Source organism: Lagopus muta, chromosome Z (genome assembly GCF_023343835.1).
Source record: "Lagopus muta isolate bLagMut1 chromosome Z, bLagMut1 primary, whole genome shotgun sequence".
Lineage (NCBI taxonomy): Eukaryota > Metazoa > Chordata > Aves > Galliformes > Phasianidae > Lagopus > Lagopus muta.
In genome coordinates, this window is record NC_064472.1 from 29,268,799 (window position 1) to 29,296,433 (window position 27,635).

Here is a 27,635-nt window from a genome sequence, read left to right on the forward strand (position 1 = left end):
CTTTGAAAACTGTACAGCAGATGTTTCCTACCATCTTGACTCATTACACTAGTGATAGAAAAATATTCTGCATTCTACTCTGGTAGAATCATAAGTGGAGTTGGAAGACAGAACAAGCTTGTTTAAAACATACAGGATAGTGTAAAGAGACAGTACAATTATTTGAATGTCAGTATAACTACATTATTCAAATGCTTCAGGTTTTGAGCAAAATAACATTCCAAATACTTCCAGTCAATAGCAAAGCATTAGTATTTTCTTCCTTAAAAGTAAAATGAAATAAAATAAGGGAAATGGGGGGGAAAAAAAAACAAAATACAAAATAGAATAAAAATTGACACAGATTTTAAAGACATTCTTTGGGTGTAGATAAATCTTATATCCTATCAATCTTTCACTTCATCATGTACGGTGACAGAGTGAAAAAAGTACCATTAGTTCACACCTGTGAAACTGCTTCTAAAGATATTCTTTGGCAGTGCAACAATTGATACAATTTGATTGTATTCATTTACCAATTTTATCCTGTGCTATTATCAAAGTTTGATTGTCTGAGAATGCTAAATTTTCAAGTATCAAAATGCAAGGTAATTTCAGAGAATAATTTCTTGCACAGGTTATATAGCGTTATATAGATATATATGATAAAGACATCAATGACAATATAAATGACAAAGATACAGATGATGGTATAGATGATGTAGATACAGAAATTGATATAGATTATATAGGTACAGATATAGATCTTAATTATTATTGAAGAATGATTCCATTATCACTGATACGCCAGCTTATAGATCAGCAAATTTGCTTTCAAAACAAAACAAAAAAAACCCACAGACATTTCAGAATAGTAATTTAAGATCATCCTGCTTATAAGTTTGGAGAAAAGGCTCATATTCACATTTGAAGCAAAAAGGACCCTATGATTTCTATCAACTTTTCTGTCCATTTCTTAACCAGTGATGGTTTTATTTAGTTTCTAAGACTACTAGTCTGTTACATTACACTTTGTATGTATTTATCAGTACCTCATTTTTACCTCAATTTCATATAGAATGGGAGAAAAAGGCAGTGGGATAAAAAATACAAACTTCAGGTAGAAATTTTCTCTTGCTTGTAAGATTCTGGGAAATTGTTTGCACGCTTTGCAAATACTATTATGTTCAAAAGTCTATATCTAGTGTTTTCCTTTAATAAGGGGTAATTTCACATCTCAACAGCTTTTCTTAACTTTAATGATTTCAAGATATCTGTCATAGAAATATTTTTCCTGTGTGAGGAAAACATGAATTAGAGCTAGTCTTGTTAAAATCCATTAACTTAAATTGAACTAATCCATATATAGTCAAATCCTTTCGTCAATATTTTTTTCATTTTGTTTTGGCTCGTGCTGGATGCACAGAATAGCAAAATCCAAAGAAATCAATACTGACATTAAAGGGAACCCTCTAAAGCCAGCCATCTAAATAAATCTTGCATACCACAACTTTTAACCACCTTGCACTGGTCGTATAAAATGTACTCAAGCTGAAGGTAGTCTGCGAAGTAATTGTGAAGTCCACAGAAGTCAGTGGAAAAAGACCTTGATAAACATTTTTGTTTTTACACTGGTACCACCTTCTTAATGTGGAAATCAGGCTAAGAACAATGCAAGATAGTAGAAGACAGTATAACAATGTCTTTGCACATCTTTTTTGAATAGAGAATTCTTTATTGACAATTAACATCCTATATTAACATGTATTTCATAAGAATGGCTAATAGACTGTGTTTCCTTAGTAACAAAGCAATCCTAGGGATAGAGCTCTCTTTCAAAGCAAGCAAACAGAGTAAGACTCCTTTCTATTTCCTTGACTGGATTTTCATGCCATGCCACTTGCAGCCTAACTCAAAATATGTAACTTTAATCTAAAACTTTTTCATAGTTTTTGAAAACATTTTGGAACACTGTAGTGTCACAACTGACAAATAAGGGATATAATTCTTTGACTTGAATTACGATTAGACAACAGTCTGTTTTCTCAATGTAATGACACATTTGTAAAGTACATACAGGAATTCCTTAGGTGTGCAAAGTGCGATAATTTCACTGAAATTCATATGCAAAAAAAAGATTTTGTTTACATTGGCTCAAAATTTGATGTTGAAGACAATACATTTGCTAATGTAGGAACGCACTCTCCACTGTCCAGCTAGTAGCTATGATTAATGACTACTTTGTAGTTCCAATTAAATTCTTTATCACAAAGGGTGACCAAAGAAGTTTTGATTTCAAAAGTACTCCTTAAGAAAGAAGACCAGGGCTGCATAACACTGACATTTTATTAGAATTCATTTGTAACAAATGGAACTTGTGTCAGCAAAGAACTGATTTTCATACAGACTTTCTTTCGCCACCAATGTAACGAAGTAAGAAAATAAAAAGCACGCCTTTCATTCTGTAAAACATTTACGCGTACTACTAATTAGAGGTAATTGTATCTTTTTAACAAGCCATTTTACAAGGTAATTTTTTTTTTAATTTTTCAGTCTATGCATCCAAAACAAGAGCAAAGAACACATTTTTTTTTTAATTTTCTTTGTAAAGACACTCCAAGCTTGAATGGCAAAGCCACGTTAACAGATGGTTATGATGAGACCTGTAGCCTCCTGATATCTGTGAAGTATCAGGGCACCAAAAACAACTAAAATGAAAACAAACAAACAAATAAACAAAAAAACAAACAAAAAGAAATACAAGAAGAAGAAGAAAAAAAGGAAAACAAAAAAACAAAAACTAAGAAAGAATAAAAGGAAAAAAAATGTAATTGCATTTCCTCGTCACTGCAAGCATTTTTTTTTTCCTTTTAACATGTTCTGTGTCATTTAAATATAACACCAGTGGATTTTATAAGCATTTTTTTTTATAGATGGGTTCAAGTAATAATATTGTTGAGTATAGAATCAATAGGGCAGTGCATAGTACAAAGGTATAGAAAGTGCAAATCTCCCTAGAGGGCTTCTCCCTTTCCCCAGCTTTCCTGTCCATTTTCTAACAACTGAAGTCTGTTTAAAAAAAGAGCTAAATTAAACTTAATCCTTTTCATACATTTTGCCTTTTTTTTTTTTTTTTCTGCAATGCAACTTATCACAAAATAAGACATAACTACACATACAAACATAAATAGCACCATACTGGTTATGCTGATGAAGCCAATTCTAAGCTTGGAAATGTATGATGTATGTAGGCAAAGATGCTCACAATTTAAATTAATTGAAGAATGCCAATATATAAGATTATATAAAGTGGAATGCACATCAATGATTCAAAAGTTATCTTAAGAATTCAAAAACTAAAAGAAAAATCTAGTTGTACAATTTCCTTTACTTTTTTTTTTTTTTTTTTTTTTTTTCTTTTCTTTTTTCCAATCTCTTTAGAGCTCCAATGTGCAAGGATGTTCCCTAGGTTGTTTCCAAAATTATGCTTTTTTTTAATTGTTATTTTTATGTTTTTTTTCTGATCTAATCCAAAGTACATGACAACACCACATAAACTGGCACTTCAGTAATTAGTTGAAAGAACAAATAAAGAAAGAAGAGAAAGAAACATAGTGCACATTCTTCTCTGGTTCAGATGTAAGTTACAGAGTCTCATTCTGAGGTAGCCTTCTATATAATTCTGTTTCATATATATATGTATGAGTGTGTGTGTGTGTGTGCGCGCGTGCATGTGTGTTTTCTTACAAAAGTGCTCAAATATAATGCTTACTAGAATTTAGTCTTCCATATTTTTCCTTCTACTACTAGTGGAAAATGTGGAAGAAGATGAGGTCACAAGCCATACCAATGCTCCACAGAAATCCTTTGATATGCATGTACTGATGACAGCCCAAGACACAATGAAAACTAAGGTCAGTGTAAATGGCATTGTATTAAGAATGTTAAGAAGTACTTTCCGCTACTTAAAGAATTTCCTTTGTCCTGTGGAAGAAAATGCAGCACCATTCTCAAATAAATTCTTCCAGCTTAATCTTGCTGGCCTTAATAAAAGGAATGGTTTGACTTTAGCAATCTATTGACACAATGGAATAAGCAGGAGTTAGCCCTAACTCAAAACAATAATATGGATGTTATTACTGCTAATGTCGACAACTGCTATGGTACTGCTACATCTCTGTAATGATAACACTATGATTACTGACATGATGGGTCAACCAAAAACAGGTATTTAAATTGTAGACTGGTTATCTATTGGAAATATGAAAATATACAGGGCCTTCAATATCTACATGTTTTGGGTTATCATTTATTATCAACCATACTTGAATAGAAACTGGGAATGCATATTATTCAAAATTGTCTGATACATGTATTAAAATGTTTGAAAAGAATAACATATATGAATAAACTGAACTAAATACAAATGAAGGCTAACTTAAATAAATGCTATTCAAAACAGGCATCAAATATAAGGCACTCTAAATGTAAAATTAAAATAAAAACCAGCATCCCCAAACAACACTGTATGCCACAAAACTTTAGATTTCACAGAGCAATGTGTGTTTGGCTTTGCCCTGTTACATACAATAAACATAAAAGATATAGCACACACTATAGACATTGTTACTGAATACAATTTGAAAACATCTTAATATCTAGTATATTACAACATTCCCCCCTCCTAAAGGGATATGCACTGATCTTTCCCACATGCACACCTCCTAACATTTAATAATATGATTTCTTATTGCACTATAATGTTACAAATATTGAATTTCACTGGAAGCCTAAACCACATATTCTGTGTGCGTGTGTGCATAAATATGCTTGTGTGTGCATGTGTGTGATATCTATGCAATGTGGAGAGAAATACTGTTTGGTATAGAGATTATGTTCAAATATCAGTGATGTGCATTCCTTACTTCCCTTAGAAAAATAATTTTATGGATCTTGGAAATGCAAAGGTGACTAAATACTGATTTAATGTAATTGCAGTATGCTGAGAAACTTTTCAAATGCTTTGATAAATCCAGGTTGTAGAAGAACTGGTATGTTTGTGCGTGTGTGTGTGTGTGTGTGTGTGTGTGTGTGTGTGTATCTACCTCTCTGTATCTCTGTAACTACAGAGAGCCAGATAAGGATTGACAGTAATAAGTACATATATAGAGAGAAAGAGAGAGGTTGTGCATGTGCATGTACATGTGTATGCGTGAATGTGTGCGTGTGTGGTAGCAGCATCTTTATACTTTGCGCCTCCCTGTTGATTCCAAAAGAAACAAAAAGTCCCATGTTGATTTAACTGATTACAATGAGTATTTTCTTAAAGAAAACTAAAACAAACAGAAGTGTAAAATAATGTCTAACAAGACTGTGGTACTGTAGATAGATACAGAACTGCACAATAATGTGCAAATTTTCAAATTATTTAACATTCTACAGCACAATATTACAGATAAGAGTTCTACAGCTTAAAAAAAATTACAGTTTTTAAACAAAAAAAATTAACAGTTATGCAACCTTTTTTTTTTTAATTCACGTCATCGAATGATAAACTCTTGTTAAAAAAAGGAAAAAGTTTACACAGTTAAAAATGAAGCACAGGTCAGCAGTATCTTTACAATACTAAAAAACTAAATCAAGGACTTTCTTTTTAAACATTCTCACATTTTCCCTAAAGTGTTATCATGAGCAATATGATGGGAAGGGGTACTGTTGAAGTAAAGAGTCTGTTTTGTCTTGAAGCCAGGTCCTGACCTTTCAACAAGTATCTTGTGCTGAATTGCAGTTCTCAAAATTCCTCTTTGCAAAAGGCATGCAGGCCTAAACAAGATGGTTGCTCTTTCCAACAATTTCCTCTTCCCTTTAACTTCAAACAATGTTGAACCCTTGAGGTATCTGTAAATGAGATCCTTCAGATGCCTCAGTGGTCAGGATTCTTTTATTATGGTTAGGTTATTAAACTGTGAATTCTTGGTCCACATGGAATTGTTGGGTCTGTTTTGTTTTTAAATATCCCCAAAATTTTTTTTTTTTTTTTTAATTTATTTTATATCCCCAATAATTGCTCCATAGCTAAGAGCTAAGAAGTACTTCTAAAGCACATTGTATGGCTCAGAAGCGGCTCTCTGGATCTTGAAGGGCCTGCAATAAAAATCCAGGATGGGTTTTTATGTTGCATAGTGATCAAAGCTGCCCAGATATTCCAGTGCGGCCCGATAGCAGAATTGATACTGATCCTGGAGATAGAAAGATAGAAAATGAAGCATCAAAAAGCCATCTTGCTGGTTATTTCCATTTTCTTTCAACTAAGAATAAACACTTTGTGGTTATAGGTGAATATACTGCAGAAGCATCTATAGTTCAGCAATATTCTCTAGCTAGCATCCATAGGAGAGCAGTTTGAGTTACAACAGATGTAGACAGGCACTTTTTTAACACAATAACACTTTCTACAGAATGCATCTTCTTTTGGAGCAAAAACTGTATAATCATTTATTCAAAATTGCTAAAGTGAATTAATACAATCATAAAATTTTCTTCTTATAGGAGCATGCTAGGATGTCTTTTCCCATTTATTTGAAAATAAGTAGGAAAACAGCCATTTCACTCCATAGCAAATACATCATGCTAAATGCCAAAATTTACCACAGCCTTAATATTGAATGGAACACAGAAAACTGCCAAGTTAAAAGGCGGATTAGGAAGCAAGGAGAACCTTTCAGCAATACAAGCTTTGATGAGGGTGTGAAGATTCCTTACCCTGTGGCAAGAACAGGGAATATGGGAGGTATATGTAGCTAAACACCTTATTAACATGAAACACATTGCACTTCAACCAGTACCTGGAAGCAGAGAAAGTTCAATGGGGTGTACAATTTGATTAAATCTCTAATGAATCCAATATCCTTCTTATTTATCTGATAGTACTACATGCTGTACTTGTTCATATCACAATTAAAATTCTTTTAGTGACCAGGAAATGTGTTAGACATTTGTTTTCATTTAGTGATGTGATTGTTTCTGTCCTGTGTCGGAACTATTGGAGAATACATTAGATGTTCTCCTAAATTTTAAGTAAATATGTGGAGTACAATTGCCTTGTTGAGTGAAGACTAGATTTATTGGCACTTTATCATACTGAACAAGAGATTTATCTTCCACAGAATCCTAAAATGTATGAGTACTTAGCACCTATTTTCAGCAGAGAGGTTAAAGGGTGGCATACAGAAAACAAAATCAAAGTAGGAGGGATAATACATATAGCTTGTCAAGTTGGCTTCAAGAAGCACAGCTTTCCAGTATACTATACTAATCACAGTATATGTGATTTCCTGGAAGCAAATAGTTATTGCTTATTCAGAATAATACTAATTAAGAGACATAAATTGAATTAATAAGTCAGTTTGGTAACAATAATACACTTGACTGACAAGACTTAAGATAAATATCTGCATTTCCATGTGTTTTTCTTCTTAACATATACGTGTTTCTTCCTAAAAATAATAAAATCTAGCTTTGACTGAAGAAATGTAATTTTTTAATGGAAAATTCTGGGGAATCATCTAAAAATTTATTTAATTTAATTTAAAGGTTAATGTCAATGAAATTCTATTAAATAAAAGTATGACCTAAAATACTTCTCTTTGCCTTTTGCTGAGTAGTCTATTGACTACAGATCAGTTCAAATCTCCCATTCAAAAATTTAAGTAGAAATAAAGTACATGCTGAAAGTTTAAGTATTCATTGTGACATGACACAGCTACAATTACAAGCATCCAGGAATAGAAAATCAGTTGATGCTGCACGTCCTTCTTCATATTTCTGTATAGCATTATTGCTAGTATGGAAACTATCTACGCTGTACTTTCCTGATGCTCAATTTACCATCATGATTTTCAAGCCAGACAGTCAATTGCTTGATGATCCAAAGTCAACTGTGAAAATAATACAGCCTCGTTCCAAAGCCTTTTGCTCTTGCAACATAAAAATTTCAGTGAATCAACCTATATAAGCAATTTTCTTCCTTCTTTATCACGTAACATTTCTTTCAGAGAGGAAAGGTTCAAATGAAAATGGATACTGGTTCTGGGAAAATGTTTTGCTGAACTGTGATCATTTAGACTTCATTACTGAAATTATCCTATGATTCCCCATTCAGCAGTGTTTAATGCCAAAACAGGAACACATTGCAACACCTTCACAGCGGATTTTGCATCGTATTCATACAGTTACTGTATGACTTAAGATATAAATAAACCAAATTTTGGGCCTTTCCTCTGTGAATCTTTGGGTGTACAGAAATATCCATACTACTTCATCAACGTTTTACATAGAAATTGTTTTCCTCACCTCTGTCTGTACCATGGCTGGCCGCTGTGTCCTTAACATTTTGACAGTCTGGAAGATATCTACAACACCTTCGTATCTCATTCTTTCCAACACAATGCTCAGAGTTATGAATACTCCAGTCCTTCCAACACCCGCACTTTTGCAATAATAGAAGAAAAATGATGGGAGAAAAGGAATGTTAATTGACAGTTAATGCTGAAAGAATTGGCTGACAAATTATCTCTGGATACAACACATCACATGTGTACAGATTCCGATAGAGGGAAAGGCTCAGTAAGCAAAATTCCACAGTGAACTATCACATGAGTTTTAGAACTCAAGAAGACTTCACACGCTACTAAGAATCTCCTGACTTTCCAGTCTTCATTGCAAAGTTACTTGGTTTATTGATTCAGGCACATAGTTAATCACTGCATGATGAAGGAAAATGAGAGCATTTGTTGTCAATGACCTATGCTGTAAATAACAAAAGAAAAATGTAATTATGTATTTTGCTACTTTCTTTGCTGTATTCATTTATAGCCTCTGTTTTGCACACCTTCAGTGCTTTAGTTGATCTACATTGAGTTAGAGACAATCACTGGACTTCAAGTAATATTGAAATTGTTCATATACACTCTAAAATTTAAATAACAGAACAAGGAAAATGTAAGACTGCCTTTATTCAAGTCTTGTAGTCTGAATCTTTAACATGCAAATACTGATATACATACACAGTATTTGTCTACATCAGCCTGGAATCTCTTCTTTGAATATATGTCACGTTTGCTATTTTTTCTGTCTTGGATTCCTTTTATTAGCTAACATCCCAGGAAGTTATAGAAAATCCTCTAATTAACAGAAGGATTAGTTGCCAGATACTAACTTTAAATAATTACCTGTTTGTGAAATTTAGAAAAAGAAACATATTGCAAGAACTCTTGGAAAAGGAAACATGTACGAACACAGAGAAAGCTATGTTCTAAATCTGAACTTATATGGGTGGAAATTAAGCAACCCATTATCTCACAGTTGATGACACAGTCAGACATATTTGGATGAAGAACTCTGAACATACAGGTCAATACCTAAGATTGGTTCAGTTGAAAATTTTTCTTAAAAGTGAACAATACTTTGATATTAAAACCATTTTTTTAATTAACTATCTTATTAAGTTAGAAATTTAAATACTAACATACTGTTCTGTTTGCAAAAATGAGAGGTGAATGTTTAGATATTGTTGGTGGCAAGCATTACTATGTAGTACAGAAAGCAAACTGGAGAAAAAATGTGTACAGTGGGATGAAAACTACATGGAACTGACATTAGAGGAATTTGTTGCTTCAAGAAATTCACTCTATAGAACATATTTTTAAGAATTTATTATAGTACAAACTGGAGGCATTATTGTAAGAATTCCATATAGCCTAGGTGACTGGATCTCATACTTCATGAAAATGAATAAATAAATAAACTTACTAATTTGCCAGAGATATTTATTATTCAAATAACGTGACTAACATTTATAATGATGATTAACATCTCTGATCTCAAAATTGTCATTATGATTATGAAAAAAATTAAACACCAAATCATGATGATTATATTACATGTGATTTCATTTCTATCAAAATCAATGGTAGAAATCTCCATAAATTCAGCACAAAAGATCACAACTATTTGGAATGTTTTTTTTTTTTTTTTTTTTTTTTGCATATATAAGGCTATAAATGCATATAAGGCTATAAAAAGTATTAGGCAAACAGAAAAAGTACGATTCAAGTTGTCTACTACAACTAATTTGTTAGGCTTTCAGGTTAGGGGAGCACAACAATCTCTTTTAAAGCATACAGGTGCTCTTAACAAATTTTGCTCACTGACAGTTTTGAAAGGACAAGAATTTCTCACTCACTACACATACATAAGCTTCAGTAAACTACCTCATTTTTGTCCTTGTACTAGTATTGGGGAACTACTTGGCTTGCAGAAAGGATTTGGAACATATATCAATACTTTCCATCTCTGTTATATAAAAAATATCATTTCATCTATCAAAAATAATTTAATGTTACAAAATGAGTGTCTAAAATCCTAATGGAATTTATAGAAAGCAATTTATTAAATAAGAGATAAAAGTTTAAGATATTATTTTTGGCCATCTGTTACAGACTTTAGAATACCATAGATAAAGTAAATAAAAAACATTACTAAAGAATATTAAAAATATTTTAAAAGCCCACCCTGGATTATTCCTATATACTCTCCAAGCTTTTTTTCATCTACATAGTAATTGTGAAGGGAGGGATTGAGAGAAATCATCACATTAAAAAATGAGCATGACATTCTGAAGTTTAAACTCACCATTCCAAACCCTAATGACTTTCTAACAGGCAAAGCTTCTAAATATTTTCTATCCTATTCACTGTCTTGAAGTAGCTGCTGTTTTTCTCTGGCTCAACTTGATTGCTACTAAAGTATTAGTCAGGAGAAATACTCAGGAGTTGTTTATACATAGCAATCTCCACCAGTGTAAATGTCTGACTTTTAATTATGAGTGGAAAAAAAGATCTGATGCAGTAACTAAGGTCCTTCCTACTGCTTTTCAAGTGCAGCACTGATATAACTTTTATCCTGCATTAGAGACATTTTTAAAAGCAGTAACATATTACATGCTTCTACATAGTTTGTAAGAAAAACTTTTCTGTGTGAATGGAGTTTTATCATAGAAAAGTTCGCAATTCATAAAGCTTTGTGCTTTTTTTAAGGTGTTCTATTTGGTTACACTTCTGATAATTCGCCTACAAACTTCTACTTACATACACGTTTTCACTGTAATCAGCAACCGAATTAAATAGAAAAAAAATCTGCACAAGTTGTTTTGAGGCTTTATTTTCTTACCTGCAATGAACAGAGATTGGTCCATCCTGACCAAACTGTTCTTTTGTTTTATGCACTTGGCCTATGAAGTCAATAAATCCTTCTCCAGATTTTGGCACTCCTTGTTCTGGCCAGTCGGTGAACTGGAACTGCCTCACTGTTCGGGACTGGCCATCCTTTAATAGAAGACACAAACAATATATTTCCAAAGAATACCACAGTGGCTGGAAGCCAGTCAACAGCCAAAAAAGCCAAAAAAGAAGATCAAAAAGAAAAGTACACTGGGAGAAAGTGAGAGATGGCTATGATCACAACTATGAAGACTTCTTCAATCACAATACTTACTTATGATTTCGGTCACAATGGCATGGAATTTCATTAACTACAACATTATACACAGTTCTTTCTGCAGTGGATAGGAGAATTGTCTGATATTATGTATGTATAAAAAAATGTTTAAGGCTAAAAGCATAACTATCTCAACAATTTCATAACTGTCTCAACAATTTATACTTTTTTTTTTTTTTTTTTGTAATTTATGTTTCAAATCCTGTAGATTGCAAATTTATTCTAACCAAAAAACAAACAAACAAAAAAACAACAAAAAAAATGGTAGAATAAGGTCGTATGACCTGCCTCTATATTTTGTAGATATGCTCTACTGAATGACAGAAATATCTTCACTAATAAGAGCTGTTTAGTCATTGTCTTGTTTGCAGAGAATTTCTTTAATAAAATAGAGCTTTTTTTGTGCAGTGCACATTTGTCTGGAAGAGGGTCAAGAGATATTAGTTGTTCAACAAACCATAAACATCCTTTTGAATCATTGTAATTTCACTCACTATGAGCTCAGACTCAGTAAAAATGTAGAAAAAAACACTTCCTCTCTTGAAATGTCAGCTGAAGCTTTTCATTCTCCTTGGTTAGGAATACTAACAGGATTACCAGATAATGCTTCAGCTTCATCATATCTATTAGAATGTCAAAAGAAGTACTAAAGACCACCACAAACTCAGATTTTTGCTTCATACCTACATAAGATGGAAGCAGTCAAGAAATGTACATAACAAATGGATGAAGTAAATGAGTTTTCAATTTTCAAACATTGTTTTGTATAGTTTTGATGCTGAATCGATACAACTGAAGTATTTGAAAGCATGGGCGTAAATTGAGCTACTGATGTAAACTAGTGCCTCTGGACATGTTATTATTTACTAAGCATTGACCCTGCAATGTCTTCAAAATGGTCTGCTACCAAGTGAATCTCATAAAAAATTGAAATAAGGAGATCTCACAAAAAGCAACAAGTTACGCTGGAGGCAAGAACAATCCCTTATTTTTTTTCTCTACCACAACCACTCTACTACAGACCTTTGAAACAAAATAGAAGTCATTTTAAAAATAACCAGAGGAAAAAATAATACTTCACTTTTATGTTTCCTCTGGTACCACGTTTTTTTTGTTTCCCATGTCTCAGCTGAATAAGAAAACAAAATGAGTGTGTGCACCAGTCACCACTTCAAGAAAGAACACACTCTCTTAGCTTCTTACTAGACCACTATGACAACTAACAGTCTGTTTCTGTGGAATGGTTTTGGTCACTTAAATAAAAGAGTATTTATTCAAAAATGTTAAGCCAATTTTATTTCTAGTAGATATCAATACAAGTAAAAAAAAGTATTTTGCATTAGAAATGGCACTTTGTTAATACAAATTTCTCTCACAGTGACTGTTGTAATGCTGTTTTCCCTCAAGAAGAAATAACGAAATTGCATCTTTCAGACAGCTAAAGACAAACAATATTAAGTAATCAAGAAGAAAAAGCAATAGGTTGATTCCTCCCCAAATTACCTCCCATTTCCCCAGAGTAAAGAAACAAAACTTTAAGTCTGATTTGCTTGCAGCTATTCAGCCAGTAAAATTGGAACACTAAATTTTAGGAGAGCCAGCTTCCAGCTTCTTGTGGAGTTCGTCAATAAAACCTACTGGGAAACTGTCCTCAAGGACACGGGAGTGAAGCAAAGCAGGCATATCCCCAGGTGCAGGAAGCTGGGAAATGAAGGCAAGAGACCAGCATGGTTGAACTGAGATCTGCTGGTCAAACTGTAGAGCAAGAAGAAAATGCACAGGCAGTGGAAGACAAGCGTTGTGGCAGGAGTGAGTATAGAGATGCTGCTAGACTGTGTAGAGATGGGTTCACAAAGGCCAGTGACCAACTGGAACTGGGCTAGGCAAGGGATGCAAGGTCTGGAAAAAAACGCAATGATGGATCAATTTCTAAGAACTACCAACCTATCAGCCTCATGTCTGTGACAGGGATGATCAAGGAACAGATCCTTATGGAAGCTACAGTAAGGCACATGGAAGAGAGGACGTGATAAGATTTGACTAGCATGGCAGGTCCTGCCTGATCAACCTAGAGGCCTTCTATGATGGTGTAAATGCAGCAATGGACAAGGGAAGAAGAACTGGTGTCATCCATTTGGACGTTAGTAAGACCTTTGACACTGTCCCTCATAAAATCCTCCCCTACAAACTGAAAATATGTGGATTTTATGGGTGGACCATTTGATGGATGCGGAACTAGTTGTGAGCTTGTACCCAGAGAGTTGTGGTCAGTGGCAGATGGAGATCAGTGGGGGAATGAAAAGACTGAGCACAGCCGTGACAAAAAGAACTTGGAGACAGTGGTGGATGGTAAACTGGACGAAAGCCAGTAAAGTGCCCTTGCAGCTCAGAAAGCAAAACATATCCTGGGCTGCATCAAAAGAAGCTGGCAAGCAGGTCAAGGGAGGTCCTCCCTGCCCATCTGCTTTGTGCTGCTGGTGAGACCTCACCTGGAGTACTGCACCCAGACATGGAATCCTCAGTACAGGAGACATAGACCATTGGATTGTGACCAGAGGGCTATAAAAATGATCCAAGGCATAGAACACCTCCCCTGTGAAGACAGGCTGAAAGAACTAGGGATGTTCAGCCTGGAGAAGAGAAGGCTCTGAGGTGACTTGATAGCAGCCGTTCAATATCTAAAGGGAATATGAGCAACCCAATCTAGCTGTAGATGTCCCTATTCATTGCAGGGGAGTTGGATTAGATGACCTTTAAGGTCCCTTCCAGCTCAAATATTTCTATTACTCTATGACTTTAACAGATGGAAATTGTTCAGAGATTTCTGACACAGGAATTAGGTTAGGATAAGAGTAACTTTTTAAGGGGTAAAAGCATAAGAAATGTGCCATTTTATTTAAGTCTATGTTATCACTGCAAAGACAAATTGCTATGTGAGAAATAGTTCTAATGGCAGGTTTTTTTATTTCAGGTGTGTCTAAATCAGTGTATTGTTACTTGTTTCAAGATAGAAATAACTCAGTAGCCTAGTGCAAATCTTTGAAAACTTTTCATTTAGTTTCAGTGGGAATAACTTTTACTATTTAGTACTATTTAATGAGCACAGAAGTAAAGGTAGTTAGTCTAATGTTGGATTAGCATTACAGCATATGGGGAACCTACCTTCAATTTCTTGGTTCCTTCTGTTACTGACATTATAAAAAGTGCTGCTGTCTTTTAATGAGATGCTTGGCAGTAACAGTCCAAATACAAATGTCAATTTTTATTAAAATATTTCCCTTCAGAAATTGTCAAGGTTTGCATACACAGGGCAAGAAGTACTAACAAAACAACATACAAATTTTCAGATCCCTGTATGAATCACAAGGCTCTTAATATAACACAAAGCTCTTAATGTAACAGTTGCCCAGCTAACTGATTGTGATCTGTGATTCTGTGATTCTGTGATTCTGTGATTTCTTCCTGCTTCTCACAGGGGACGTTCAGTTGTCTTTTTATGAGCTGTAGAATTTATAATATTCTCTTACATTCCTTACTAATAGTCTAGCTTTAAATGAGACTGCCTCATCATATTGACCTTTGGAGTTTACAGAGAAAGTGAATATAAAGCAGACAGAAGCAGTAGATTGAATCAGTTACAGAGGTCAATTTCACATCAATTTCACAACAATTCACAGCTCAGTTTCAGAAATAACAGGAAGATCCACACCAAAAATTTGGTGCTGCTCCCTACAAAGGCACCGTACTCCTTTGTTGTCTCGAGAATAATTTGCCAACTCAGGTCTGCCAGAGTATTATTGGTAACTAACAGCATGGATCAAATTGGAAGTGAGTGTTATAACTGCTGCAATATTTATTCTCCTTTGAATAAAACAATTTAGTTACATGGTCTTAATTATTGTAGAGAACAGTCATACAGACATGAAAATTACAGTTTTGAAAAGTAGTCCTCACTTCTTCCAGTGAAGTTAGAGGAAGCTGTAGTTTTCTAGAACATTCAGAAAATTTAAGATGGCCTTGAAAGCTTTCCAGGCAGTTACTTAACAAAACTGAGACCATTAAGATAGAGATGTTTTAAATTTGAGAAACAATAATATACAATTACATAATGTATCAAAATTATAGAATCGTTGAATCATTAAGGTTCCAAAAGACATCTACGATGATCCAATCCAACCATTCACCTACTACAAATATTGCCCATTAAAGCACATCCCCAAGTACAACATCTACCTCTCCTTAAACACCTCTGAGGACATTAACTTCACCAGTTCCCTAGGCAACACATTCCAGTGCCTGACCACTCTTTTAGAGAACAAATTCATTCTAATATCCTATATGAACCTCCCCTCGAGCAACTTGAGGCCACTCGCTCACATCCTATCTTGCAGGAGAAGATGCCAATTCCCAACTCCTTCCAGGTAGGTATAGAGAGTTATAAGCTCTCCTTTTCTCAAGACCAAACAATCCCAGTTCCCTCAAACAGTCATTATAAGCCAGCTCCAGATGCCTCATCAGCGCTATTGTCCTTTTGCTGGACACAGTGCCTCAATGTCTTTCTTGTAGTGAGGGGCCCAAAACTGGACACAGTACTCACCAGTGTAGCCTTGTTAGGGCTGAGAATAGGGTGACGTTCCCCTCCCTGCTCCTGCTGGCTACACTATTTCTGATGTAGGCCAGGATGCTGGTGGCCTTCTTGGCCTCCTGAGCACTGCTGGCTCATGTTTAGTTGAGCTTCAACCCACACTTCCAGATTCTTTTCCTCCCTGCAGCTTTCCACCCAATCTGCCCACATATGGTTGGCAGTGTTTAAAAGGTGCATAAATAATAGGATCAATTAAAAAAGAATTGGCAAATTAAGGTATTTAATCCTTAACCATTAACATTTTAATGGTTTGCTGGCTATAAATAAACGGAATTCTGATCAATACAGTATTTCATTATAAAATCCTGAATGAATTTTTTCTAAAACACATATTTTTCAGACATGTTCCTTCAGCTATATCTGTGTTTTTTTTTTTGTTATCATTGTCATTTTATGGGGACTATGTCACGTAAGATTTTTTCAGCTTGAGATAAAACAGATTTTTAATAGACAGTCTGAAAAGAAGTTCTTTTGCTTAGTGTGGTTAAAAACTCATGATAGGATGCTATTCTCGAATTCTGCTAAGCATAGAAAGGTTACAAAAGGTATAGTTCATGTGATCTTACTACATTTCAATTAGATTGAAAATCAGACTCGAATCTACGGTTTCTTTTAAAAAATATTTAATTATCACTTTAGAAATTAAGATGTTCATATACTGGCATGGTTAGTGACAATATCATCTAGCTAAGTGTCAGTAGTACCTAATTTTGCTGGAAGCTAAATGTAGCACTTCAGCTAACCATGAAAAAAATTGATATTTTGGAAGATGACTGGCAACTCCAAGTAATCACTCATGGACTTTCTGGACATGGAGTTTCTGCAACCTGATATTATGCTTGAACAAACAGCATTCTATAGCACATATTGAAATGAAGGTTGCCAGTAATTTTTCCTGCCATGCAGAGTAAAGTGCTAGAAATCAAAAGTTTGAGAAATACCGAATATGTATTAAAAGTTTATGTGCCTTTAATCTTACTACATATATCACTGTTCAGTTTCAGACTCAGGAATTCAGATAAGAAATGTAGTATGAAAATGAGGATGCTAGGGTCACAGCTGCACATATCTATTCTGCAGATATTCAAGAGTGCTGAAAATAAGCTATGCCAAAAATCAAATTATAATGTGCAAAGCTTGTCAAGCTTTTCTTGCGAATGCTATTTGCTCTGCAGTTTTTAAATTTCACTGTATTAACCTTCACACTCTCTCAACCTAGAGGGTGTGCAAAACAACATATTTACAGCTGCAAGTGACAAAAATTCTCCCCCAGAAAGATCAGGAGGGAAATGATGAGAAAGAGAAAATGGCCTTCACATTATCTAATGTGGTTTAACCCAAATAGCTATTCAGAAACTTACAGAGCTGTGCTGTTAAGATATTAGATCTGAATGAAGTCAGTTTTCCTTAAAGATATTATTCATGTGTAATGAAGTAAATAAATATAGTGTATATTTAAATAATAAATATACTTTTTATTGAATTGTGGAAAGTACTTCTTTAGAGATCTTTACTTGATAGAGAAAGAGAGAAGGGAGTTTAAATACTATTTAAAAATTATGTGAAAGAGTAATGCTGTTGCAACTTACCCTTGCGTCTGTAACTTTGAATTCCCTCAGAATATACTGTGGCATGTTGTACTCTGCCATTGGATCTACCACAAAATACTGATATCTGGCTGAACGCTCTGCAGGCCAATACTGATGGCATTTTTCCTACAACATAGCAAAACAAAATATATTTTCTGTTACTCCAGACAACTACCCTAATATGTTTCTCACTCAGTAAGTATAACACTGATGTAAAATGCTATTAGTGACAAGAACATTAACTGTTCATCTTACTGTGAACATGAAGTTCCATTCGTAGAATTGAAAGATTATCATCAATATTGAACTGCATAGAAGTTTGCTCTTGTCACTGTACCTCTGAATTACTTTATATATCTGCCTAGTTCTATTATTTAATGTTACAAGCACTATCCTGAGCCTGATTTCCAAAAGAGAATGGAATTTAAATCTTGAAACCACTTTTAGTCCTTGTTGTCTGCTGAAGTAAGTCTCCCAAGCCTCATTCAAGATTTTTCATCTCTAAATCCAAAGTCCCTGGATCATCTCCACTCCCCAAAACCATGGGTATTCATATTTCACTTAGTACATACCAGCTTGATCTTGAGGTAATCCTGTCTGGATAGGAAACTGCTTCTTTCTTTCCATTAGTTAAAGTACAAATATGAATGAGTTTTGGATTGTAAACAGACAGCTGAAACTTCAAAGTCCAGCACAAAGAGCTCACAGAAAACATTCAGCCATTCAGCTGTTAAAAATACTCCCCTTTTTTTGACAACATGAAAATGTTTAAACAGATGAAGCAAAACATATTTCCAAATTAGAATTAGCAGACATAAATGCTCTCTCTGCTTTTGTTGGAATATTAACTTGCAAACTGAGTTGCTGAATCTCAGTGTGTCCTACAACAAAATGCAATGTCTAGCTCATCTCTTATAACACATCTATACATTAGAAAAACATATCTGGTGACCATCAGACTCACTTATTTCCCAATGGAGAAAATACCTAAATTCCCATCTTTATCCTTTGACATTCTCATAACAATGAAATATTTTAGTAAGAAAGTATAATAATAATAACAACGAATATTTCAGTAAAATAATATTAGAGCAGTAACTTACTCTGCCCATTTCTCGTAACTTAGTAAGCATGACCACAATTGTAGAATTATGCTCCCACAGCATCCTCCAGAAGTCTTCAGTTGTTTCTGCCAAGGGACCCTGTGTAGCTATGTAAGCTTTCTGTTGTCTGTTATTAAAAAAGGTAAGTTAAGAAGAATATTTTAATCAAAAATGTAAGTTGATACATATGTTATCTATTTATATGTAAGCATTGTCTAGAGGAAAAAAATACTGTTAATAATAAGCAAATTGAAGCCTTATTATGATTGCTTAATCAAACTACAGCTTTATTTTTAGAACCTTGTGAAGAAATTATTAATATCATGATGCATGCTTTTATTGTTATTATTTATATTTTAATGCAACTCATAGATCAATTTTATGTGCTGTAAAAAACACTTAAGAAACACTTACTTGTGCTGGCTCATTTTATAGAAATAACTGTTGTTCAATCTATTACATTTAGGAATTATAGCATTGAGCTGTTTCCACTTTAATTCCTTTTCAACAGTCTGATGTCTCCAGCAACAGGAATGAAGGAAGAATACTCAGGAATAAAATATACTGTGTTTCTAGGCCATAATCTCCTAGTCTTGGAAAGAACCAGCAAGCTATTGAAATCTTCCGCATCAGGAACTTTGTAAGATGATGACCAGTTCATCGTGCTCCTGCTTGTTTCAGTCAACAGAAACAACTGTGTAGGTGACACTGGCAAAGAAGACTAGTTCCACATTAGGGTAGAGGCTCAGAAAATGCTCTCTGTGGACACAGATACTCAGGCGCACCTAAACTGCCTTAGGGAAACATTACTGCTTCTCTTCCATACTTTTTCCTATGAGCTGCATAAATCAGGTGAGAGTGTGCTCTTGTGTTTGCCATCAAGACGGTGGGCTACACAACTATTTACACACAAAAGTTCTGTTGTAGTGAGGCCTCATCTTAATCAGTGTTCCAACTTTCTAAGTTATCACTTTGACATGGGCAGTTTATTTCCTGTATATTATTTGAGAGTTTTTTTACATACATATTTAGCAGAACAGTTGTGAAGAAATAGAAGTTGCAGATCATGAACGTGACCAAAATCTTAATAAGTTTCAGTATGTAAAAATGAATGGTTTGAAGGTAAATAAAACCATAACACTTATGGCTGCATATTACACAACTTTCCTGAATTGTATGGGTGGAAATTTAAAACCATTAAACAAACAAACAAAACCATTTAAACAAACAAAAACCAAACCAAACCAAACCAAACCAAAATAAAAAACAGGACACGCACAGTTATTAAAAATATTGGATTTCAATACTAAATCTGTTATTTTCAACATTGCTACACACTTTATAAAATTTAAAACAGTCCCCAGAGAACACAACATTAATACCTGTATCCATCCACAAAACTGGCATTAATATAATCAGACCCTTCCACTCCTCGGATTGGTTGCAAGCATACTCTTGTAGACTCATATGGCATAATATTGACAAGGCGATTCTTGAATTTATTACAAGGAAGATTGGCACTGATGAATCTTGAAGTGTGAGCCTTAGAGCTAGCAAGACGCTGTGCAAAATAAATGAATTAAAATAATTAAAATCATATATAACAAAAAGAAATGCCATTATCAAGTCTAATGACATATGTTTATCATTTCATGTTTTATTTTACCATATTCTGTTGTATTATCTAAATATTTGTGAAGCACCCTTTAGCATTCTATAATAGTTTTAAAACCTTATTAATCCGTATGGACAAATTTGAGTTTTAAACCATTACAAAAATACATATTTCAAGCTATTCAAACAATAAAGAAGAATATGGTTAAAATTGAACAATTCTTGTCTGAACACTAACTGAAGATAGAACTTCACATTTTACAAAGGACTATCTTCCCAGTTCAAAAATTTTAGCTGGAAAATGTTCTAGCTTCCAATTACTGAATACGGACGGTGAAGGACATAGCAGCATTAATAGTTACACAGTTTGATGTTGGCTTCCCACAGCATAAGATTTCAGTACCTTAAATTCCAGTTCCATTCCTGTGACATTCTCTCCTGTTTCTATCTGTGTCAGCTTCTGAATATATGCATACAGGTTTCTGGCTGGCACTTCGGTATTTCCACATGTCACTGCTTCCAGCAGTGCATCATGGATAAAGATGTATTGGTCCTCAGTTTGAACCATGTAATTCCTCTGAGCTCTCATTAGAGTTACGTGGCCATAAATATCTACAGTCTTTTCATGCTTTATTCTCTCTAACATGGCATCTATCACAATGAAACAGCCAGTCCTGCCGACTCCAGCACTAAAAGAAATGAACATAGGAGGAAAACATGAAAGGACTATCTTGAGCTTTGTGCTTATTTTTATGGCATTCAAGTTTTAAAATTTCGTAATACTCATAGGAATGGCACGTATTTCTGAATATGAACGCAAGCTTTTATGAAAGATGTCAGTGCTCTGCAACATGTAAACTCCTTTAATTCCCATTACAAGCAACTGAGACTTTAGAATTATTATGTTGTCCTTGCATCTTGAAATTTCAGGCTTCAGACTGTGATAGAAATAAAGCACATTGCAACATGTTTTAAAAACACATGTTCTTAACAATGAAAAACAGTGGAGGCAATGAGCATTCTACGGAATCAAGCTTTATGTGTAATATCATCTGCAACTCAATACATGTTGTTGATATTCTGCTTACTGAGTTGAATATAGTAGCAAACATTATACTAAATGAATCTTACATATTTCTATTGTGATTTGGAGGTAAACTTTCTACTACTCCCCACACTGCAAGCAGGGATTCTAGTCACACTGTAACTGGGGATTCTATTAACACAGTTTGGTCTATCCTCCTCTTTTTAACTAGACCAGGCCATGATATTATTCTTTGCAGTGCAGTGATGGTCATTTAGCTATGCTAGCTACAGACAAGCTTTGTCCTTACCTGACCATTTATATGTCTATCCTGCATATCTAGAAAAACATAAGAAAGGTCTAGACTGGACCTAATATTATTTCAATATTATTTATTATTATTTACGATGGTGGATAGTGATGGGACAATGGGGAATGGTTTTAAACTAAGACAGCAGATGTTTAGATGAGATATTAGGAGGACATTTTTCACTCAGAGGATGGTGAAGCACTGGAACAGGTTGCCCAAGGAGGTTATGGATGTCCCATTCCTGGAAGCATTCAAGGACAAGCTGGATGTGGCTCTGGCAGCCTGGTGTAGTGGTTGGCAGCCCTGCACATACTAGGAGGGTTGAAACTAGATGATCATTGTGGTCCATTTCAACCACAACCAGGCCATTCTATGATACTATGATCTCTTCAAATACCAGAAAGGTGATTGCAGAGAGAGTGGGGTTGGCCTCTTCTCACTGGTGACAGGTGACAGGATGAGGGGAAATGGCCTCAATTTGTGCCAGGAGAGATTTAGATTAGATATCAGGAAGAACTTAGCTACAGTAAGGGTTGTTAAGCACTGGATAGGCAGCCCATGGAGGTGGTTGAGTCACCATCCCTGAATGTGTTTTAAAACCATCTGAATGTAGTGCTCAGGGACATGATTTAGTGGAGGGTTGATAGAATTAGGGTAGTATGGTAAGGTTATGCTTGGACTTGATGATCTTTAAGGCCTTTACGAACTTAAGCAATTCTATGATTCTATGATTCTAAGATGAAAAAGAACAAAAATACAAAAGAACAGAAAATATACCAGAGATCTAATTAAGCAACATGTGCTAAATGGAGCCACATTTCCTAAGCCCTCTATGGATATTCTTCTATGGAGATATCTGAACAACAATGGTACTCAATCCAATCTGCAAATGGATTCCTCTTTTGAACTTTGAAAGTACAAGTGCAAAACATGATGTATACTATTTTCTTATCTGAGATCATATCTGTCATAGTGAATACTGGTTCCTGTTGTTCTAAATGCTTAAGTCTTTTCAGTTAGCAACATGAAATATTGCATAGTATAGCAAGCAACACTTCATAAACACAGAATTACAGAATATCCTGAGTTGGAAGAGACTCACAAGGATCACTGACTCATCTAAGTTAAGCTGATTTTTTTTAAATGACAGAAGGAAATAAAATTTATTAAACCCTATCTAGAGGATAAGATAATAAGGTATTCTCTTCCTAAAAATTAAAGACATGTTAAGTATCTTAATTCCATCTTGAAATCAGTAATTAAATGTATCCATTTATTTCCTGACACTCAAAGAGTCTGCCAACTACCAACAAGTTTCATTTACTTATAATGAAATCAAAGGGCAGTACAGAGTAGAAAGATGAAGTCTCATATGAGCTAAGTTGTGTTTCTAAGTTTCTATGTGTACAAAGTGTTTACATTCATTCTCCTCACTTGTTACTGTCCACAGAAGAACTCTGGAAACAGCTGAGAATTTTTGCTAACAGACCAAATGCATCAAGCTCACATTTCTTAGATGCAGTTCTGTTAAGAATTAATCAATATTTTCAGCTTAAGAGAACTTATCAGTCAGTGATATTGATCACTGGGACTTGGAATGAAAGAAAATATGCAGACTAATGAAATGATGACTGTTCTAGCTAAAATAGAGTTAATCTACCCTACAATAAAAAGTATGCATTCCAGGAAATTTCTGTGATCTCTAAGTAATTATGGAGAAAAATCTGAAAAACTTCCAAAGGCTCAAATTTTTTCAGTGGTGCCTCTTTCCCCTCCCCCTTATCCTTCCCCTCCCCTCCCCTCCCCTCCCCTCCCCTCCCCTCCCCTCCCCTCCCCTCCCCTCCCCTCCCTTCTCTTCTATTCTATTCTATTCTATTCTATTCTATTCTATTCTATTCTATTCTATTCTATTCTATTCTATTCTATTCTATTCTATTCTATTCTATTCTATTCTATTCTATTCTATTCTATTCTATTCCATTCCATTCCATTCCATTCCATTCCATTCCATTCCATTCCATTCCATTCCATTCCATTCCATTCTTTTCCCCCAGATTTTAGACGAACACACATGCAGGCCAGATGTGGTTGTATGAAGGCTTAAGTCAATCTCTGGAAACTGGCTATGAATCTGAATTTGAATGAAACATGAAATACTGCACTTACAAATTTTTTATAAGAACATTCTTTCCTGTAATTTTGAATACAGAAATGACAAGGAAAAACGGCATGCAATTTTTGAAGATTTATACAGTTACATATTTTTTTGCATTTGCAAAAGGAACAGTTTCATAGAGAAGCGAAGCTGATAGGAAAGAGTGGTAATATAAAAGCTCAGCTGTCATTACCTATATAATACATCTCTGCATTTGTTTTTTTCCAGACAAAGAAGTGCTGGCAAAGTGAAAAATAAAATTATGTGGCTGTGCAGATATTCTCAGTAGTTTAGAATATAGTTCACTTTCCTATCAGATATTAATGAAATAATGTAATAGCGCCATGTATATAACTCAATATGCCATTTTTTGGATCAAACATTAAAAATTCTGCTGGTAGCTAAAGATGAGAACTGCAAAATTTCAACCTAGATAAAATCTTGTATATTCAGCTGGAATTAATAGCTTTTTTTTTTTCTTCATATCTTGTATTGCCATTTATATAGTTACTGTTCCATAGGCAAACTAACCGTAAATAGTTACTAACTTCCTTCATCAGAGAACACATTTGCTAGTTTACAGATCAAGATGTGAGATCAAACCATGTACTGATGCACAAATGTTTTTTTGTTATAAGGATGCAGAGTCAGACTTACGACATTTATTTTACTCCACCAGGTTCCTGACACATTCATCTCTGGAGTGTGTCAGCAAAGTGTTTTACAACTTTAAGGTATCTGTGACATTCTAACTGTGTAAGTTGTAACAACCCAGAATATTCTCTTCAATTCCCATATAAAAATTAGAACACTTTACCTTCCTTCCTTTTGCCTCTACGTACTTTAAAATCTAAGCTTCAATAACATAATACAATAACCAGAAACAATCTTTCTCTTTTCTGTGACCATATCACAGAAACCATAGAATGGTTTGGTCATCTAGTTCCAAACCCCTTGCTATAGGAGGGCCACCTCCATCTAGACTTGGTTGCTCAAAGCCTCATTGAGTACATCTTTGAATGCCTCTAGGGAGGGGACATCCACATCCTCTTTGGGCAACCTGTTCCAGTGCCACCCACACAGTAAAGAATTTCTTCCTAATAGCTGGTCTAAATCTACCCTCTTCCAGTTTAAAGCCATTTCCAACTTGCCCTTGGAGAATTCATGTTAGTTACCACCAATTTCCTTATCTTTATTTTCCATGTGCCTTTGTAGGGCCTTCAGAAAGGTGTGCATCATGATCTTCATCTATGTACTTCTTAACACAGTGCTGATACACTGCTGGGAAGCAGAGCAGTTTAAATCATCACTGACACGAAGCATTAATTTGTTAAACTAAATGCTGAATTCATAGAATACCAAACCCAGAAAAACTGTAACGAAAACTTTTTTTTTTTTTAAAAAAAAAGGAAGAAATGCTATTTTTCTGAAAGTAAGCTTTCTAACTCAAGGCAACTAAACAATAATAAAAGTTGAATGAAATATCACAGAATGTTTAATGAAAGGCCTTATATATTTTGACTATCTCTTGGGTGCTAAACTCATACTTTCTCTCTTTCGCTATTACCATGATGTACTGAAACACTTCCTGGCTTCCATATTTTTTTTCTTTGAAAAACTGTCAAAAGACATGTTTCTGTTTATTTCTACAGTCAGCTACATAGCTTCATACTATGAGCAAGGATATTTATCTCAGCAGTAACTCTAATTAAACAACCCAATCCCGTGTTTTCATAGTAACTCTGCAAATAAAAAGGTTCAATATAATTAGACAGGCAACTGACATTGAATTTTTTCACAGCTTATTCATGAGTAACGTTATTTAATGATTAAGGAATTATGCACTCTTTATCCAACAGGCACTTCTTTAGTTGTCAGATTGTAAAGAGAAAAAAAAAAAAAATTGAAATATTCTCTCACTAACTAAAAAATTTCCTCACTGATTATGTTTTTGTCCATATTTTCTCCTATTCATCAGTATCTTAGTGAATTTAATCATACAGCTGAGAGATTATAATAAGAAAAGACAACTAAAATTTCTTTGATGCTGAAGGACTAAGCTGCACATCATGATGTTGACAGAATCTTATTTGTGCATCTTTTTTCCATGATTTCAGCAGATATTAACTAAGTAATAAATCATCTTTGTTACACATATTCTCTGCTGCACTGGTTACCAAGCACAAAAACTGATTTTCTTGTGCTCTGGGAAGAAATACAATATGAAAACATCACCAACAGATTGAGGCAGCTGGAATATCCTGAGATTACAAAGCATGTGAGGAACTGGCATTTTCTCTCTAGATGTAGAACATCCTAATACAGAAGATATAGGCCAAGTCCTAAGTAGGACTGAAGGAATCAAACAGCCACTGGGACCAGTTATAAAAATGTATCCTATTTAATTGCAAATTCAGGTCTATTCTTATCTGGGGGGGGGGGGGGGGAAGAAAAAAAATATCAGCTTTACTTGTTGCTAAAGATAATACCTCATCTCCTGTGTCAAATTTCACATATTTACTAAAAAGCTGCCATGATTTTCTTGCATTATTATATCTTCTGGTGATAATGTCAGAATTTTTTGCAGTGCTAACTGTAGCATTGGTGATAGATTCTATTGAGTTTAAAAGCTGAATATTTAAACAATTTACTAAGTAGACACAGCTAGTAGGGAATTCTTACTGCTTAAAATTTTATCATTAATCCTATTACAATATCTGTTTTCAAGTTCTAAAAACATGATTGACTCAGTCTCATGAACTAAAACATGCTTAGTGTCCTGCAATTCACAAAAAGAAAAATTGCGAGGCATAAGGGAGCAATTCCAATTCCACTTTAAAATAATTGTATAGATATGTTAAAGGTTTGATTTTGTGATTAACTTCTAACTGTTTAAATGATGACCCTTTACTGATACTTCATTAATTTGGCAAATGAAGGCAATGTAATTGCCAGTATTCACAGCACATTTAATTGGGAGCAAAGACAGTAAAATATGAACCAAAAATCATTTAGGACATTTTTGACTCACATCAGGGGAAAAAATATTGAATATTGGTTTCAAATTGAATTAAGCTTGAATTTTTTAACTGAAAATAAATAAACTGGTTGTGATACAGGAAACATATAGAAATGCCTGGATTTTGTTGAGGGGCTTTGTATGGTTAAGTAGATTCCAACAGATACCAGAAGTTCTCTGGTACTTCTGATAAGGTCAATATTTAGATTATGTGATAGGCCAAGGGAAAATGGTTTCAGATTCAAAGAGGAGATGTAGGCGGATATTAGGGTAGTGAGGCACTGGAACAGGTTGCTGAGAGAGCATGCCCTGTTCCTGGAGACATTCAATGCTAGGCTGGACTAGGCTTTGAGCAACCATCCAGTACAGAGGATTTGGACTAGATGACCTTCAAAGGCCTCTTTTCGCCCAAAAGATTCTGTCATTCTATGGCTATTTTTTCCATTAAAATATTAGAAAATTAACACGCAGTTGAAAACCACTCTTTCTATTCAGGAAACAGCAAAAAATCCTTATGAAACCACTAAGCATCCTTTTGAGTGGATAAATCTGACTATAATAACACCATAGCTTTGTGCAAAGAGCTACATTTGAATTTCATTTTAGAAGAGATACTGAACAGCTTCAAGAATTCCGGTACT

The 27,635-nt window shown here is 34.4% G+C and overlaps 1 protein-coding gene across 14 annotated transcripts in view; it reads right to left on the minus strand.

The window, feature by feature from the left end:
- Positions 1 to 418: 418 nt before the first annotated feature.
- PTPRD (protein tyrosine phosphatase receptor type D) overlaps positions 419 to 27,635 on the minus strand; it is a 1,217,200-nt gene continuing 1,189,983 nt past the window's right edge. For all 14 annotated transcript variants that reach the window (XM_048930990.1, XM_048930989.1, XM_048930988.1 and 11 more), the window contains 7 exons: positions 20,890 to 21,175; positions 20,255 to 20,433; positions 18,873 to 18,999; positions 17,770 to 17,895; positions 11,209 to 11,363; positions 8,332 to 8,467; positions 419 to 6,218 (listed from right to left, as the gene is read on the minus strand). In XM_048930990.1, the coding sequence (XP_048786947.1) occupies positions 6,150 to 6,218; positions 8,332 to 8,467; positions 11,209 to 11,363; positions 17,770 to 17,895; positions 18,873 to 18,999; positions 20,255 to 20,433; positions 20,890 to 21,175 (1,078 nt within the window). In that variant the 3' untranslated portion in view covers positions 419 to 6,149. The remainder of the gene's footprint in view (positions 6,219 to 8,331; positions 8,468 to 11,208; positions 11,364 to 17,769; positions 17,896 to 18,872; positions 19,000 to 20,254; positions 20,434 to 20,889; positions 21,176 to 27,635) is intronic.